General features: G+C 41.4%; 1 protein-coding gene across 1 annotated transcript; it reads right to left on the reverse strand.

Moving 5' to 3' along the window:
- Positions 1-3,596: 3,596 nt before the first annotated feature.
- Positions 3,597-17,710, reverse strand: LOC129865539 (equilibrative nucleoside transporter 1-like). Its single transcript, XM_055938408.1, has 12 exons — positions 17,685-17,710; positions 16,205-16,316; positions 15,568-15,722; positions 15,191-15,330; positions 13,829-13,963; positions 13,329-13,426; positions 12,579-12,648; positions 9,167-9,246; positions 6,187-6,295; positions 5,956-6,041; positions 4,140-4,339; positions 3,597-3,730 (listed from the first exon to the last, which is right to left on the reverse strand). The coding sequence occupies exons 1-12, from the start codon at positions 17,708-17,710 to the stop codon at positions 3,619-3,621; spliced, it is 1,323 nt and encodes a 440-aa protein (XP_055794383.1). The 3' UTR covers positions 3,597-3,618.
- Positions 17,711-19,406: the final 1,696 nt, after the last annotated feature.

Genomic DNA, 19,406 nt, shown 5'->3' on the forward strand with positions numbered 1-19,406 from the left:
GATTCATTTGGACTATTTTGAGGAAGTGTTTCTGGCTATGTTGTTGCTACGGTGGCTCAAGAGGGACAAACGGTAATATTGCAGTTTTTTTTTCTTGTTTTTCAAGCATAGGTCTTTAGGGAGTATGAGAGCACAGACGGTCGCCATGCCTACCCGAGTTCTGCGATGAGCAAACCGAACCTGCGTATGCGGATGCCTTTACATTTAGTGCATAGCTAGGTGAGACAACCACATGTCACAGTTAGTGCATTCATCTTCAGATAGCTAGGTGAGACAACCACATATCACAGTCACAGTTAGTACATTCATCATCAGATAGCTAGGAGAGACAACCACATATCACAGTCACAGTTAGTACATTCATCATCAGATAGCTAGGAGAGACAACCACATACGACAGTTAGTACATTCATCTTCAGATAGCTAGTTGAGACAACCACATATCACAGTCACAGTTAGTACATTCATCTTCAGATAGCTAGGTGAGACAACCACATATCACAGTTAGTATATTCATCTTCAGATAGCTAGGAGAGACAACCACATACCACAGTCACAGTTAGTACATTCATCTTCAGATAGCTAGGTGAGACAACCACATGTCACAGTTAGTGTATTCATCTTCAGATAGCTAGGAGAGACAACCACATATCACAGTTAGTACATTCATCTTCAGATAGCTAGGAGAGACAACCACATATCACAGTTAGTGTGTTCATCTTCAGATAGCTAGGAGAGACAACCACATATCACAGTTAATGTATTCATCTTTAGATAGCTAGGTGAGACAACCACATGTCACAGTGTATTCATCTTCAGATAACTAGGTGAGACAACCACATACCACAGTTAGTGTATTCCTCTTCAGATAGCTAGGTGAGACAACCACATATCACAGTCACAGTTAGTGCATTCATCTTCAGATAGCTAGGAGAGACAACCACATATCACAGTTAGTGCATTCATCTGACCTAAGACAGGGATTTTTTACTGGGAATGAATGTCAGGAATTGTGAAAAACGGTGAGTTTAAATGTATTTGGCTAAGGTGTATGTAAACTTCCTGCCCTCCAGGACACCTACACCACCCGATGTCACAGGAAGGCCATAAAGATCATCAAGGACAAAAACCACCCGAGCCACTGCCTGTTCACCCCGCTATCATCCAGAAGGGGAGGTCAGTACAGGTGCATCAAAGCAGGGACAGAGAGACTGAAAAACAGCTTCTATCTCAAAGCCATCAGACTGTTAAACAGCCACCACTAACATTGAGTGGCTGCTGCCATACACGTAAAAAATGTATCACTAGCCACTTTAAACAATGCCACTTAATATAATATTTACATACCCTACATTACTCATCTCATATGTATATACTGTACTCGATACCATCTACTGCATCTTGCCTATGCCGTTCTGTACCATCACTCATTCATATTTCTTTATGTACATATTCTTCATCCCTTTACACTTGTGTGTATAAGGTAGTAATTGTGGAATTGTTAGGTTAGATTACTCGTTGGTTATTACTGCATTGTCAGAAGAAGAAGCACAAGTATTTCGCTACACTCGCATTAACATCTGCTAACCATGTGTATGTGACAAATAAAATTTGATTTGATACGACTAATAAGACCAGGATTCAATCTGATCGCGCCTTGCTGGCTATGCACCTTTTAAAGGTATTCATGCAAGACCACTTCAACGGTAAATGCTGCACACAGTATGTCCGCTCAATCGGAAATTACCTTTAAATAGCACATAGCCTAGCCGACAAAGCGTGATCGGATTGAATACAGGCCTTAAGCTGCTTGCCACACGTTCCTTTCTTTGGATGACAAGATTTGAAGTGAATCAGTATCACTTGTTTAAAAATATACACAAACAGTTGAGAATCTGTTGCAATGCAAGAGTTATGTTTGGGTTGTGTTATGTTTGGGTTGTGTTTGGGTTGTGTTTGGGTTGTGTTATGTTTGGGTTATGTTATGTTTGGGTTGTGTTATGTTTGGGTTGTGTTATGTTTGGGTTGTGTTATGTTTGGGTTGTGTTGTGTTTGGGTTGTGTTATGTTTGGGTTGTGTTATGTTTGGGTTGTGTTATGTTGTGTTTGGGTTGTGTTATGTTGTGTTTGGGTTATGTTGTGTTTGGGTTGTGTTATGTTGTGTTTGGGTTGTGTTATGTTTGGGTTGTGTTATGTTTGGGTTATGTTGTGTTTGGGTTGTGTTATGTTTGGGTTGTGTTATGTTTGGGTTATGTTATGTTTGGGTTGTGTTATGTTTGGGTTGTGTTATGTTTGGGTTGTGTTATGTTTGGGTTGTGTTGTGTTTGGGTTGTGTTGTGTTTGGGTTGTGTTGTGTTTGGGTTGTGTTATGTTTGGGTTATGTTATGTTTGGGTTGTGTTATGTTTGGGTTGTGTTATGTTGTGTTTGGGTTGTGTTATGTTGTGTTTGGGTTGTGTTATGTTTGGGTTGTGTTATGTTGTGTTTGGGTTGTGTTATGTTGTGTTTGGGTTGTGTTATGTTGTGTTTGGGTTGTGTTATGTTTGGGTTGTGTTGTGTTATGTTTGGGTTGGGTTATGTTGTGTTTGGGTTGTGTTATGTTTGGGTTGTGTTATGTTTGGGTTGTGTTATGTTGTGTTTGGGTTGTGTTATGTTGTGTTTGGGTTGTGTTATGTTGTGTTTGGGTTGTGTTATGTTGTGTTTGGGTTGTGTTATGTTGTGTTTGGGTTGTGTTATGTTGTGTTTGGGTTGGGTTATGTTGTGTTTGGGTTGTGTTATGTTTGGGTTGTGTTATGTTTGGGTTGTGTTATGTTGTGTTTGGGTTGTGTTATGTTGTGTTTGGGTTGTGTTATGTTTGGGTTGTGTTGTGTTATGTTTGGGTTGGGTTATGTTGTGTTTGGGTTGTGTTATGTTGTGTTTGGGTTGTGTTATGTTGTGTTTGGGTTGTGTTATGTTGTGTTTGGGTTGTGTTATGTTTGGGTTGTGTTATGTTTGGGTTATGTTATGTTTGGGTTGTGTTATGTTTGGGTTGTGTTATGTTTGGGTTGTGTTATGTTTGGGTTGTGTTATGTTTGGGTTGTGTTATGTTTGGGTTGTGTTATGTTTGGGTTGTGTTATGTTTGGGTTGTGTTATGTTTGGGTTGTGTTATGTTTGGGTTGTGTTATGTTTGGGTTGTGTTTGGGTTGTGTTTGGGTTGTGTTATGTTTGGGTTGTGTTATGTTTGGGTTGTGTTATGTTTGGGTTGTGTTATGTTTGGGTTGTGTTGTGTTTGGGTTGTGTTATGTTTGGGTTATGTTATGTTTGGGTTGTGTTGTGTTTGGGTTGTGTTATGTTTGGGTTGTGTTATGTTTGGGTTGTGTTGTGTTTGGGTTGTGTTATGTTTGGGTTGTGTTTGGGTTGTGTTTGGGTTGTGTTATGTTTGGGTTGTGTTATGTTTGGGTTGTGTTATGTTTGGGTTGTGTTATGTTTGGGTTGTGTTATGTTTGGGTTGTGTTGTGTTTGGGTTGTGTTATGTTTGGGTTGTGTTTGGGTTGTGTTTGGGTTGTGTTTGGGTTGTGTTATGTTTGGGTTGTGTTATGTTTGGGTTGTGTTATTATGCATGCTCCTCACAGGGGGCTATTTTAGACAATGGCTCTGAAGAGGAATGAGAAGGATGCTCCCAGAGCCAAACCCAGGGACAGGAAAAAGGCCATGATGGCACCAGCCGTCTCTGCCTCATTAGGAGCAACTAATCTGGAGAGAGGAGAGAGAGAGAAAGGAGAAAGAGCGAGAGAGAGAGAGAAAGGAGAAAGAGAAAGGAGAGAGAACAGAGAAAGAGAGAGAGAAAGGAGAAAGAGGGAGAGAAGAGAGAGAGAGGGGGGGGATCAGGTATGGCCTGGGTGGCTGTGTGTTTCTGCTGTCTGGCCAACTCCTTATGGAAATGTCATGCAGAACATGGCTTGACAACGCCTATGGAGCAGTAGGCAAAAGCACAAACAGATCTGGGACCAGGTTACAAACAGGTCTGGGACCAGGCCTCAAAAGGATCTGGGACCAGGCTACAAATAGGTCTGGGACCAGGCTACAAACAGGCTGTAGGCTACCTTGAAAGTTTCAAATGTATCTGGTTTTTCGCCCAAGCGAAGGAGCCAAGTGCTCTTACTTGGGCCCGAAGCACATGCAGAGGCTGGCCAGGTATCCACTGGAGAAGGCGAAGAGGGTCATGAAGACCATGAACCAGGCATCGTGTTGAAAGACGACAGGCAGGTTGTAGCGGGGCTGAACGTTGCACAGCATGAAGAGAGGCACAAAGATCACACGGGCCACCATAAAAATGGGCACCAGTTTGCTTTCCTTCCCAGGCTGAAAGTGGATGTCAGAGAAAGAGACATAGCACATGCACATTCAATTAAATGCCATAGTACTAAGGCTAAGTGATAGTACTAAGGTTAAGTGATAGTACTAAGGCTAAGTGATAGTACTAAGGCTAAGGGATAGTACTAAGGTTAAGTGATAGTACTAAGGTTAAGGGATAGTACTAAGGCTAAGTGATAGTACTAAGGTTAAGTGATAGTACTAAGGTTAAGTGATAGTACTAAGGCTAAGTGATAGTACTAAGGCTAAGGGATAGTACTAAGGCTAAGGGATAGTACTAAGGCTAAGTGATAGTACTAAGGCTAAGTGATAGTACTAAGGTTAAGTGATAGTACTAAGGTTAAGTGATAGTACTAAGGTTAAGTGATAGTGCTAAGGCTAAGGGATAGTGCTAAGGCTAAGGGATAGTACTAAGGCTAAGGGATAGTGCTAAGGCTAAGGGATAGTGCTATGGCTAAGGGATAGTGCTAAGGCTAAGGGATAGTGCTATGGCTAAGGGATAGTGCTAAGGCTAAGGGAAGTGCCAAGGCTAAGGGATAGTGCTAAGGCTAATGGATAGTGCCAAGGCTAAGGGAAGTGCCAAGGCTAAGGGATAGTGCCAAGGCTAAGTCATAGTGCTAAGGCTAAGGGATAGTGCTAAGGCTAAGGGATAGTGCTAAGGCTAATGGATAGTGCCAAGGCTAAGGGAAGTGCCAAGGCTAAGGGATAGTGCCAAGGCTAAGTCATAGTGCTAAGGCTAAGGGATAGTGCTAAGGCTAAGGGATAGTGCTAAGGCTAATGGATAGTGCCAAGGCTAAGGGAAGTGCCAAGGCTAAGGGATAGTGCCAAGGCTAAGTCATAGTGCTAAGGCTAAGGGATAGTGCTAAGGCTAAGGGATAGTGCTAAGGCTAAGGGATAGTGCTAAGGCTAAGGGATAGTGCTAAGGCTAAGGGATAGTGCTAAGGCTAAGTCGTAGTGCTAAGGGATAGTGCTATGGCTAAGTGATAGTGCTAAGGCTAAGGGATAGTGCCAAGGCTAAGTCATAGTGCTAAGGCTAAGGGATAGTGCTAAGGCTAAGGGATAGTGCTAAGGCTAATGGATAGTGCCAAGGCTAAGGGATAAGGCTAAGGCTAAGGGATAGTGCCAAGGCTAAGTCGTAGTGCTAAGGCTAAGGGATAGTGCCAAGGCTAAGTCGTAGTGCTAAGGCTAAGGGATAGTGCCAAGGCTAAGTCGTAGTGCTAAGGCTAAGGGATAGTGCTTTATTCGATAGAAGATGACTTAAATTCACATTCGATAAAAACATTGTTAAATAAAATGTTACTGCTGTGTTTGTTTTAATTAAGCCGGTTGTAAAATGCATAGAAATTGGATTGAAACATGCATCACATTCACAACGTCACCACAAGATAAGTAGATAAGATGCAAAAGAGATTTATCTTAAATTCAGAGTAGTTCAAAGTTTACTTGCAGTTTTTTTTCTCTTAAAAAACGACGGTAAATGTACCATGCCAGTAAAGGCTTATGGGTAACCTCTACTGCTCTGTTCGCGTGAGCTGGAATCCTTAGTTCACAATATCCACAATTCAAATAAGTATCAGAGCCAATTTCTTTTGTTGCTGACTTACCCACATGCACACAGCAGTAAGGCTTCTCCCAGCCCAGTCGCTCAGGTTAAAGAGCAGGAAACAACACACGGGGACGAAGTACATCTCTGAGAGGAGAGGGTACAATAACACATATTACCAGTCATTTTTTTGTTGTAAAAAGGCTTGTAAATCAAAAGTGTGTAAGTATACCGTAAAATGAACACATAAACCATGCTCTTGTCATAGATATTCAGACAAACACACACACACCCCAGGCGCCTCCATTAGCGACGGTAGACTTGACATCCACTGTGACAGCAGGGTAGACACCGATGGTGACGGTGAAGGCAAAACATACAGAGAGAGCCAGGACCCAGATCTACAGTCAATGGGTCGAGAAGAAAGCACTTTAGATCACCTATTTGGAGAGTTGGGACGCTAGAAATCAAATGGTTGGGACATTGAGGTTTCTGCATTATGATGCATTTACAATACAACATTCTATGGCAGCCATGTTAGTGCCACATTCAAAATAAATGGGGAATATTTCAACAATGCTATGTTACTGAATGTTTTGAATTAGAACGATATTATGCATTCTAAATATACAGTTGAAGTCGGAAGTTTACATACACCGTAGTCAAATACATTTAAACTCCGTTTTAAAAAAAAATCCTGACTTTTAATCCTAGTAAAAATTCCCTGTCTTAGATCAGTTAGGATCACCACTTTATTTTAATAATGTGAAATGTCAGAATAATAGTAGAGAGAATTATTTATTTCAGCTTTTATTTATTCCATCACATTCCCAGTGGGTCAGAAGTTTACATACATTCAATTAGTATTTGGTAGCATTGCCTTGGGTCAAACTTTTCGGGTAGCCTTCCACAAGCTTCCCACAATAAGTTGGGTGAATTTTGGCCCATTCCTCCTGACAGAGCTGGTGTAACTGAGTCAGGTTTGTAGGCCTCCTTGCTCTCACATGGTTTTTCAGCTCTGTTCACAAGTTTTTTTATAGGATTGAGATCAGGGCTTTGTGATGGCCACTCCAATACCTTGACTTAGTAGTCCTTGAGCCATTTTGCCACAACTTTCAAAGTATGCTTGGGGTCATTGTCCATTTGGAAGACCCATTTGCGACCAAGCTTCAACTTCCTAACTGATGTCTTGAGATGTTGCTTCAATATATCCACATAATTTCCCTGCCACATGATGCCATCTATTTTGTAAAGTGCACCAGTCCCTCCTGCAGCAAAGCACCCCCACAACATGATGCTGCCACCCCCCCCCCCCCCCCCCCGTGCTTCACGGTTGGGATGGTGTTCTCTGGCTTGCAAGCCTCCCCCTTTTTCCTCCAAACATAACAATGGTCATTATGGCCAAACAGTTCTATTTTTGTATCATCAGACCAGAGGACATTTCTCCGAAAAGTACGACCTTTGTCCCCATGTGCAGTTGCATACCACAGTCTGGCTTTTTTTATGGCGGTTTTGGAGCAGTGGCTTCTTAATTGCTGAGCGGACTTTCAAGTTATGTCGATATAGAACTCGTTTGACTGTGGATATCTATACTTTTTTATCTGTTTCCTCAAGCATCTTCACAAGATCCTTTGCTGTTGCTCTGGGAATGATTTGCACTTTTCGCACCAAAGTACGTTCATCTCTAGGAGACAGAACGCATCTCCTTCCTGAGTGGGATGACGGCTGCGTGGTCCCATGGTGTTTATACTTGCGTACTATTGTTTGTACAGATGAAGGTGGTACCTTCAGGTGTTTGGAAATTGCTCCCAATGATGAATCAGACTTGTGGAGGTCTACAATTTATTTTCTAAGGTCTTGGCTGATTTCCTTTGATTTTCCCATGATGTCAATCAAAGAAGCACTGAGTTTGAAGGAAGGCCTTGGAATACATCCACAGGTTCACCTCCAATTGACTCAAATGATGTCAATTAGCCTATCAGAAGCTTCTAAAGCCATGACAATTTTATGGAATTTTCCAAACTTTTTAAAGGCACAGTCAACTTAGTGTATGTAAACTTCTGACCCACTGGAATTGTGATACAGTTAATTATAAGGGAAATAATCTGTCTGTAAACAATTATTGGAAAAATTACTTGTGACATGCACAAAGTAGATGTCCTAACCGACTTGCCAAAACTATAGTTTGTTAACAATACATTTTTGGAGTGGTTGAAAAATTTGTTTTAACTAAGTGTATGTAAACTTCCGACTTCAACTGTATGGCTCAACATTAGACTGAGTCCACCACAGAGTGGGGGGGGGGGGGGGCATGACTAGCGAAGTATCCAGCCCCCTAAATGGAAATTTAGCCAATTTCAGGCTAGCAAAGTCTCCACCTCTCTAAATAGAAACTCTTAACCAGTTTTTGAACCAGATGTCCCCTCCACTTCCCGAAATTATAAATATGCGACCACCTGCGAAATCGTGATTTGTCCAAATAATCAGTAATGAAAAATCCGGGCACCGGAACAAAGTTCCTTGTATTTCTCAATTTCTTCATAATATCTGCACGCAGAAGCATGCAGACCCTTTAAATTGTCGCTTGCCTAGTCTGTTGACAGTATGTTACGTCCGTTTGTCCACAAGAGATTTATTCAAACCAGGAAAAAGAGAAGGATAGAGAGCAGAATGAGGGAGGGTATAGTGAAGAATATCAAAAGTGGGATTGAAGGTGACTCTTTAGTTTAGGGATCTACTTTTTAAGTCATGGAAAAACGAGTATTTAAAAAGTATTTATTGCTATGGTGGGTTTATAATCCATTTTAAATACCTACAAAGTGTATTGGTTTTCATTGTTTTTCCAATTGAGAAAGTGAATTGAAATTAATATATATTTTTTTTAAATACTCAAACTCGACATGCTGGAGACAGCTAAATGAACTTGTCATTTTTATCGATTAGCGATAAGTGTCTGCAAATGTGTCTCTAAAAATGATGTAATGTAGTGTTTTGTATTTGCTTTTAAAGCGCAGTAACGATTTTCAGTTCATCAATATAATTTCAATTAATCTCCTGAATTGTTTTAGGTAGGGATTTAATCCGTGCTATAACAAACTTTTTAATTTACAGTTGAGCCAACATGTGCAGAGTTTACAATGAGTGCGATCTACGTGACCATCTAAAAATGTCTTCAATTAAAAGCCTCATTGTGGGCTGTCTGTCTAGTGTCCTACTCTAAAGCGAGCCATGGTTTGAATTCCGACCTCAATCCAAAAATAATTATGGCATACCTTCTTGAAGATGGTCAACATGGACACGGTTTGTTCCTCTTCTCCTTGTTTGAGAACTGTTGTAGTCGCTGCAGCATTTTCTGACGGGATAAGGAACGAGGCTATCCAATACATTGCTTTCGTGATCATTAAAAATTGGTAGCCTAATCCAAATGTTTGAATAAAAATATATTCAACAAGAGTCCAAGTTGATGCATGGCTTGGATTTACCTATCTATACATAAAACATGACAACTATCGTTCTCTTATTTCTACATATCTGACAAAACATAAATGGCTGTCATGTTCACCTTCCAGCCTGTTCACCTCGTTACTAAACCTGTTCACCTCGTTACAAAACCTGTTCACCTCGTTACTAAACCTGTTCACCTCGTTACTATGCCTGTTCACCTCGTTACTATGCCTGTTCACCTCGTTACTAAGCCTGTTCACCTCGTTACTAAACCTGTTCACCTCGTTACTATGCCTGTTCACCTCGTTACTATGCCTGTTCACCTCGTTACTAAACCTGTTCACCTCGTTACTAAACCTGTTCACCTCGTTACTATGCCTGTTCACCTCGTTACTAAGCCTGTTCACCTCGTTACTAAACCTGTTCACCTCGTTACTAAGCCTGTTCACCTCGTTACTATGCCTGTTCACCTCGTTACTAAGCCTGTTCACCTTGTTACTAAACCTGTTTACCTTCCAGCCTGTTCACCTCGTTACTAAGCCTGTTTAACTTCCAGCCTGTTCACCTCGTTACTAAGCCTGTTCACCTCTCATTACTAAGCCTGTTCACCTCGTTACTAAACCTGTTTACCTTCCAGCCTGTTCACCTCGTTACTAAGCCTGTTTACCTTCCAGCCTGTTCACCTCGTTACTAAGCCTGTTCACCTCGTTACTAAGCCTGTTCACCTCGTTACTAAGCCTGTTTAACTTCCAGCCTGTTCACCTCGTTACTAAGCCTGTTCACCTCTCATTACTAAGCCTGTTCACCTCGTTACTAAACCTGTTTACCTTCCAGCCTGTTCACCTCGTTACTAAGCCTGTATACCTTCCAGCCTGTTCACCTCGTTACTAAGCCTGTTCACCTTGTTACTAAACCTGTTTACCTTCCAGCCTGTTCACCTCGTTACTAAGCCTGTTTAACTTCCAGCCTGTTCACCTCGTTACTAAGCCTGTTCGCCTCGTTACTAAGCCTGTTCACCTCGTTACTAAGCCTGTTTACCTTCCAGCCTGTTCACCTCGTTACTAAGCCTGTTTACCTTCCAGCCTGTTCACCTCGTTACTAAACCTGTTTACCTTCCAGCCTGTTCACCTCGTTACTAAGCATGTTTACCTTCCAGCCTGTTCACCTCGTTACTAAGCCTGTTTACCTTCCAGCCTGTTCACCTCGTTACTAAGCCTGTTTACCTTCCAGCCTGTTCACCTCGTTACTAAGCCTGTTTACCTTCCAGCCTCTTCACCTCGTTACTAAGCCTGTTTACCTTCCAGCCTGTTCACCTCGTTACTAAACCTGTTTACCTTCCAGCCTGTTCCCCTCGTTACTAAGCCTGTTTACCTTCCAGCCTGTTCACCTCGTTACTAAGCATGTTTACCTTCCAGCCCGTTCACCTCGTTACTAAGCCTGTTCACCTTCCAGCCTGTTCACCTCGTTACTAAACCTGTTTACCTTCCAGCCTGTTCCCCTCGTTACTAAGCCTGTTTACCTTCCAGCCTGTTCACCTCGTTACTAAGCATGTTTACCTTCCAGCCTGTTCACCTCGTTACTAAGCCTGTTTACCTTCCAGCCTGTTCACCTCGTTACTAAGCCTGTTTACCTCGTTACTAAGCCTGTTTACCTTCCAGCCTGTTCACCTCGTTACTAAGCCTGTTTACCTTCCAGCCTGTTCACCTCGTTACTAAGCCTGTTTACCTTCCAGCCTCTTCACCTCGTTACTAAGCCTGTTTACCTTCCAGCCTGTTCACCTCGTTACTAAGCCTGTTCACCTCGTTACTAAGCCTGTTTACCTTCCAGCCTGTTCCCCTCGTTACTAAGCCTGTTTACCTTCCAGCCTGTTCACCTCGTTACTAAGCCTGTATACCTTCCAGCCTGTTCACCTCGTTACTAAGCCTGTTTACCTCGTTACTAAGCCTGTTTACCTTCCAGCCTGTTCACCTCGTTACTAAGCCTGTTTACCTTCCAGCCTGTTCACCTCGTTACTAAGCCTGTTTACCTTCCAGCCTCTTCACCTCGTTACTAAGCCTGTTTACCTTCCAGCCTGTTCACCTCGTTACTAAGCCTGTTCACCTCGTTACTAAGCCTGTTCACCTTCCAGCCTGTTCACCTCGTTACTAAGCCTGTTTACCTCGTTACTAAGCATGTTTACCTTCCAGCCTGTTCACCTCGTTACTAAGCCTGTTTACCTTCCAGCCTGTTCACCTCGTTACTAAGCCTGTTTACCTCGTTACTAAGCCTGTTTACCTTCCAGCCTGTTCACCTCGTTACTAAGCCTGTTTACCTTCCAGCCTGTTCACCTCGTTACTAAGCCTGTTTACCTTCCAGCCTCTTCACCTCGTTACTAAGCCTGTTTACCTTCCAGCCTGTTCACCTCGTTACTAAGCCTGTTCACCTCGTTACTAAGCCTGTTCACCTTCCAGCCTGTTCACCTCGTTACTAAGCCTGTTTACCTCGTTACTAAGCCTGTTTACCTTCCAGCCTGTTCACCTCGTTACTAAGCCTGTTTACCTCGTTACTAAGCCCGTTCACCTTCCAGCCTGTTCACCTCGTTACTAAGCCTGTTTACCTCGTTACTAAGCCCGTTTACCTTCCAGCCTGTTCACCTCGTTACTAAGCCTGTTTACCTTCCAGCCTGTTCACCTCGTTACTAAACCTGTTTACCTTCCAGCCTGTTCCCCTCGTTACTAAGCCTGTTTACCTTCCAGCCTGTTCACCTTGTTACTAAGCCTGTTTACCTCGTTACTAAGCCTGTTTACCTTCCAGCCTGTTCACCTCGTTACTAAGCCTGTTCACCTCGTTACTAAGCCTGCTCACCTTCCAGCCTGTTCACCTCGTTACTAAACCTGTTTACCTTCCAGCCTGTTCACCTCGTTACTAAGCCTGTTTACCTCGTTACTAAGCCTGTTTATCTTCCAGCCTGTTCACCTCGTTACTAAGCCCGTTTACCTTCCAGCCTGTTCACCTCGTTACTAAACCTGTTTACCTTCCAGCCTGTTCACCTCGTTACTAAGCCTGTTTACCTCGTTACTAAGCCTGTTTACCTTCCAGCCTGTTCACCTCATTACTAAGCCTGTTCACCTCGTTACTAAGCCTGTTTACCTTCCAGCCTGTTCCCCTTGTTAATAAGCCTGTTTACCTTCCAGCCTGTTCACCTCGTTACTAAGCCTGTTTACCTTCCAGCCTGTTCACCTCGTTACTAAGCCTGTTTACCTTCCAGCCTGTTCATCTCGTTACTAAACCTGTTTCCACCTTGTCTTTTGTTGTAATATCGGTAGATCTCCTAAAGAAAGGTTCAGAACGACACAAAATTACATTCAATTATCTCACACAGTCTAGGGATTTTAACGAAACAGAAGAGATGAACTGGAAGAATTACATATTTGACATTTATACACTGGTAAATTAATATGTGAAGAATGAAAAGGGGACATAGTATTAGTTGATTATGAATTATTAGTTGTATTATGAAGTATTCGTTGTATTATGAAGTATTAGTTGTATTATGAAGTATTAGTTGTATTATGATGTATTAGTTGCATTATGAAGTATTAGTTGTATTATGAAGTATTAGTTGTATTATGATGTATTAGTTGCATTATGAAGTATTAGTTGTATTATGAAGTATTAGTTGTATTATGATGTATTAGTTGCATTATGAAGTATTAGTTGTATTATGAAGTATTAGTTGTATTAGTTGTATTATGACGTATTAGTTGTATTAGTTGTATTATGACGTATTAGTTGCATTATGAAGTATTAGTTGCATTATGAAGTATTAGTTGCATTACGAAGTATTAGTTGTATTACGAAGTATTAGTTGTATTATGAAGTATTAGTTGTATTATGAAGTATTAGTTGTATTATGAAGTATTAGTTGTATTATCGTCGAGTAGCATATCCTAACCCCATTTTTCTGTCAAATATATGTAATAATAACATTTGAAATCCAGAGTTTATTACCAGTTTAGGGAGGATCGCATAGGACATTATGGCCAATATGATCACTACACAGGCTGTGAGGAAGTATCCAAATGCAACATCATTTAGTGCTGAGCCACCTGGGGTGTGTGAGAGAGAGAGACAGAGAGAGAGAGACAGAGAGAGAGAGACAGAGAGACAGAGACAGAGACAGAGGAAAGAGATTGGGAGGGAGAGACATCACTTGCACAGCCATATCAAAAGTCATATAATCTTAATTCCAGGCACACATCACCATTTACAGATGTATATGAATCATTTACAGACATGGTAACATGTACATATCGCAAAGGAGTCTATGAATTAATTTCAATACTACTAATCACTTGCCTCAACTGTCTTTTGTGGAGTTGGACTTAATTATTTTACTTTATTCTAAAGCATTATTAGTAAAAATGTAAAAACATGTATTTTTTATGATGATATATATCTGTAGATGTGTTAATTCTGAAATAAAAAGGTGTATCATGTCTCAGACGTACTTGCGATAGCGCAGATCATGGAGAAGGCAGCGAAAGTGCCTGCCAGGCCTTGCCCACTCATTATGGGTGTGGTGTATTTGGCGGGCAGAAGGCCTGCCATGCCAAACAGACTGCCCTGCAGGATAGCTCCAAAGGCTGAAGAAAGGTTAAAAAAAAAAGAATCCTAAACACAGTCAATAACACAGAGTCCAGTCATACAAACATGAAGCTAACATTTAATATGCAGTTTGAGTGTTCAATAATCTTACTTCTCAGTCTAAAAATACATTTGGGTTAGAGATAATTACTGTATTTGTCTTCTTGGCAGCTGAATGAATAAGAGCGTCGGCTAAATCAGCGGTTCCCAAACTTCTTCACAGGGCCCCCCTTACAGCATTGGGGAACATCCCGTCGGTTTTCATCAAGGATCTCGCTGTACTTTGCTCCATTCATCTTTCCCTCGATCCTGACTAGTCTTCCAGTCCCTGCCGCTGAAAAACATTCCCACATTATGATGCTGCCACCACCATGCTTCACCGTAGGGATGATGCCAGGTTTCCTCCAGACGTGACGCTTGGCATTCAGGTCAAAGAGTTCAATCTTGGTTTCATCAGACCAGAGAATCTTGTGTCTCATGGTCTGAGAGTCCTTTAGGTGCCTTTTGGCAAACTCCAAGTGGGCTGTTATGTGCCTTTTACTGAGGAGTGGCTTCCGGGCCCTTCTCCCCTGATTGCTCAGTTTGGCTGGCGGCCAGCTCTAGGAAGAGCCTTGGTGGTTCCAAACTTCTTCCATTTAAGAATGATGGAGGCCACTGTGTTCTTAGGGATCTTCAATTTTTGGTACCCTTCCCCAGATCTGTGGCTCAACACAATCCTGTATCGGAGCTCTACGGACAATTCCTTCGACCTCATGGCTTGGTTTTTGCTTTGACATTCACTGTCAACTGTGGGGCCTTAAATAGACAGGTGTGTGCCTTTCCAAATCATGTCCAATCAATTAAACTTACCACAGGTGGACTCCAAATCAGGTTGTAGAAATATCTCAAGGATGATCCATGAAAACAGGATGCACCTGAGCTCAATATCGAGTCTCATAGCAAAGGGTCTGAATACTTAGGGTCTGAATAGGGTCTGAACACTTAGGGTCTGAATAGGGTCTGAATTAGGGTCTGAATGTAAATAAGGTATTTACCCGTGCCCTACCAGGGTGCGTGCCCCACAGTTTGAGAACCACTGTGCTAAATTAACAAAATGTAAAGTAAAGACAGACCACATTGAAGGGTGGTTGAGGTCTAATTGTGCTTTCAGGACAACTCAAGGGGAAAGAATTGACTGGTAAGGAAGAAGGGGCCAAAAAAGAGGCCATAGGCTAAAGAAAACTCACAGTTTATGATAACAATCTTGATCATGGTTAATGTGAAGAAAGGGACGGCGGCCATGTCTATTTTCACCCCGACGGCCGTGATAAGAAATAGCACCAAAATCACCGCCAGGCTGCCCGTGATCCGGAACTTTAGAGGAATCCTGGGAGTTGGAGTCAAATAATCTGAGGTCAATCTAACGTTGATCACAAGTGGGTCCTCTGCCTGGTTAGTGCACTTTTAACACTACTGAGCCAAGCTGGGCCAAGCTATACAATTACTATGATATTAGCTTGTCCCATAAAATATAAAGATTTGACTTTTTGGAGTAGTGCTTTAACGCATTAGGAAACTCAAGATATTGTGGGGCGGGTGGGGGTGAAGTGGGGGTCTAACTAACCTGTGATGCAGGACTGAGTTGAGACAGGTGAAGATCAGTAAAGGTACCATGGCACAAAGTGTCGATACGTTATTGTAACTGGTCTCCATAGGATTACGGTCGTAGGGCTTGTCGGTTGACATCTGGGTGGGGTCTCTGAGACGGCTGGTAAAATACTGTAGAGAGACAAGAGGACGGACCGTTCATTTTAGTTCATTGGTCTCTGAGACGGCTGGTAAAATACTGTAGAGAGACAAGAGGACGGACCGTTCATTTTAGTTCATTGCTAATGTGTGGCGGAAAAGTTCTACAGCAACATGGCTGTCGTGCATCACCCAGCTAGGTGCTATCCATTGGTAGTGGATGCAGTACAATAATGGATCAAATATTATGTAAAGCTCTTTGAGCACTTGAAAATAATACTTGTTCAAATGAATTATTATAATGAATAGATACGGCGGGGGGGTATCAGTATCTCTGTGAATTATCACAAGCTAATATCAAAGATGGTCTGGAAAGGAACACTTGAGACATATTTGGAAAAGAATACAGACTGAATACAGACGTCCCACTGAACGCTTCGCCATTGTATTTCTGGTATGTATTCATTTATCGTTCAGTCTGAAAGTAGACGATGACATCTAATGCCGTGCTTTACCATGGTGGCTGTCATGAAGAAGTTCCACGGCAGGAGAGTTCCTAAACCCAGCATGAAAAAGATCAGCCACACGCCATTGTTTCTGTTGGATGACAGAGGAGAGGAAGCAACTGTTACCCGGGTTTATTTGTGTTGTTTAATATGACAATGAATACCGTATTCATTTACGTAGTATGTAGGCCCACAAAGAAATTACAAGGTAAAATGGTAATTACTTGACACATATGATACTAAGTGTGGGATTAAAGTGGGCTCCTGAATGGTGCAGCAGTCCAAGGCAATGCATTTCAGTGCAAGAGGCATCACTACAGTCCCTGGTTTGAATCCAGGGACTGTAGTGGGAGTCCCATAGGGTGGTGTACAATTGGCCGGGGTAGGCCGTCATTGCAATTAAGAATCGGTTCTTTAACTGGCTTGCCTAGTTAAATTAAACTAAGCAAATTTCAAAAATGTTCTGTAGGACAATGTGTGACCACTAGGGGGCATTAGATCACAGACGCCTGGCTGAGCTCAAGGTGAGCACTCTAGCCACAGTCCCTAAAGAGGTATCTCCCTTGGAGGAGCTCGTGACACACTTCCAATCCAAAGGCTAACCTATCGGGTACATTACCATTTGGTGCATGTTACAATATAATTTGCCAGTAACCATAAAAAGAGGGACTAGCCAGAGTTTCACAGAAACTAGATACTGTATTTAAAACAGTTAAGATGTCACCATAAAAAGAGGAACTAGATACTGTCTCTAAAACAGTTAAGATGTCACTATAAAAAGGAGGGACTAGATACTGTCTCTAAAACAGTTAAGATGTCAGGATAAAAAGAGGGACTAGATACTGTATCTAAAACAGTTAAGATGTCAGGATAAAAAGAGGGACTAGATACTGTATCTAAAACAGTTAAGATGTCAGGATAAAAAGGAGGGACTAGATACTGTCTCTTAAACAGTTAAGATGTCAGGATAAAAAGGAGGGACTAGATACTGTATCTAAAACAGTTAAGATGTCAGGATAAAAAGGAGGGACTAGATACTGTATCTAAAACAGTTAAGATGTCAGGATAAAAAGGAGGGACTAGATATTGTCTCTTAAACAGTTAAGATGTCAGGATAAAAAGGAGGGACTAGATACTGTATCTAAAACAGTTAATATGTCAGGATAAAAAGGAGGGACTAGATACTGTCTCTTAAACAGTTAATATGTCAGGATAAAAAGGAGGGACTAGATACTGTATCTAAAACAGTTAATATGTCAGGATAAAAAGAGGGACTAGATACTGTATCTTAAACAGTTAAGATGTCAGGATAAAAAGAGGGACTAGATACTGTCTCTAAAACAGTTAAGATGTCAGGATAAAAAGAGGGACTAGATACTGTATCTTAAACAGTTAAGATGTCAGGATAAAAAGAGGGACTAGATACTGTCTCTTAAACAGTTAAGATGTCAGGATAAAAAGTGATCACATAACTAGGCTGATAACTCACTTGTCTTCAGGCTCGTGGACATCCATTGTTTGTTTTCCAGTGATTAATGTCTATCACCTTTTCCCCACAGCTCTGCGGCAAACCTGAAAACAAATGGGATGGATTGAAACACATCTCATGTATTTTGTCCTTCAGTCACGTCGAAGGAATTACAACAAAACAAAACTCAAATTATTTCAGTATTCAACAACTTCAGACAAAAACAATGACCTAGACTAGAAGGGTTTAGGGAATAACACTGGATAGAGGATTTACAATTCTTCCATTGCAATCTATCTGTAGGTTACTATTCAATCTGGGTATCTAATATTATTGCCCTCTTGTGGTCGTTAAGGATACATTTCTAAGCGTCCTTCACCATGGCTGAGTTTACACAGGCAGCCCAATTCTGATCATTTCCCCAATGATCTGATTGGTAAACAGACCAATAAGTAAACAAAAAAAAGAATAGAATTGTGCTGCCTGTGTAAACACAGCCACATGTGTTTCCCAAACTGTGGTAATGTTACAGTAGAGGTATGACCTGATCCAATGCCCATAATTTCACAAGTGAACTTGGAAAGAATCTGTGATTGAGGATTTACCTGATTGTAAGTCAGGACAAGGTTGTCTCCTAAATGATCCACGTGTAAATGTACAATTGTGGGTAGGCTACCATGTAGGGAAATAGTAAAGAGATAAGCAGATGTATTTAGACCCAATTTAATGAAGATATTGTACAAAAACACTGTTACACTTCTTCACAAAATATGACCGAGGGTTCAAATGAGAACCACTAAGCTTGAGCTCCAGCTGAAGATAAATACTAATAAAATGTAGGAACATTTGGAGAAAGATCCTTCTTGTGGAAAAAAACCCGGAAATGAAATACCCCAAAAATACGTTTGTAGGATCCCACTTATTACATAAATAAGTGACATATTTAGTGTCAGAAATAAACCCCCAAAGAAATACAACCTAAATGAGCAAACCAACCGTAAATGTAGGCTAATACGGAACGATTTACATGTATATCAATAGCAGTAGCAGGTGTATAGGACGGCAGGTAGCCTAGTAACCAAAAGGTTGCTAGATCGAATCCCCGAGCTGACAAGGTAAAAATCTGTCGTTCTGCCCCTGAACAAGGCAGTTAACCCACTGTTCCTGGGCCGTCATTGAAAATAAGAATGACTGACTTGCCTAAGTTAAATAAAAATGTACGCTTTAAACTGAGTTTGCTGTAAAACCTTAGTGCGTGATTCAAAAGTTTTGCGTTGCTCATTTGAATATCATTTACTTTGGGCTTAGTTTTTATATTTAAGAAAAATGCAAGCAAATACATGTCCATATGGCAAATAATACTTCATCAATACTTCACATCAAATTCTAATAACGGTAAGCAACCTCTGTACAAAATAACATCTTGAATCCCTGATTGAGTCACAACAGTAAAATACAGGAATGAAAAGTATCAGTTCCGTTTTAGTGTCATTAACTAGAGCTTTGTGCTGTTGTACCATATCGCTCCCAACGCAATATAACTATTTTGAGGAAATATGGCTGTTCTCTGTCACAATACACCCTGTTCAAATAAATCACATCAAATAAATGTGATCTGGCGCAATGACGTTACATTACAGTAGTACGTCTACATATTCCCCGAGGAGATACCTAGTGAGTTGTACAACTGAATGCATTCAACTGAAATGTGTCTTCCGCCATTTAACCCCTCTGAATCAGAGA

The sequence above is a fragment of the Salvelinus fontinalis genome, chromosome 1 (assembly GCF_029448725.1).
Source record: "Salvelinus fontinalis isolate EN_2023a chromosome 1, ASM2944872v1, whole genome shotgun sequence".
Lineage (NCBI taxonomy): Eukaryota > Metazoa > Chordata > Actinopteri > Salmoniformes > Salmonidae > Salvelinus > Salvelinus fontinalis.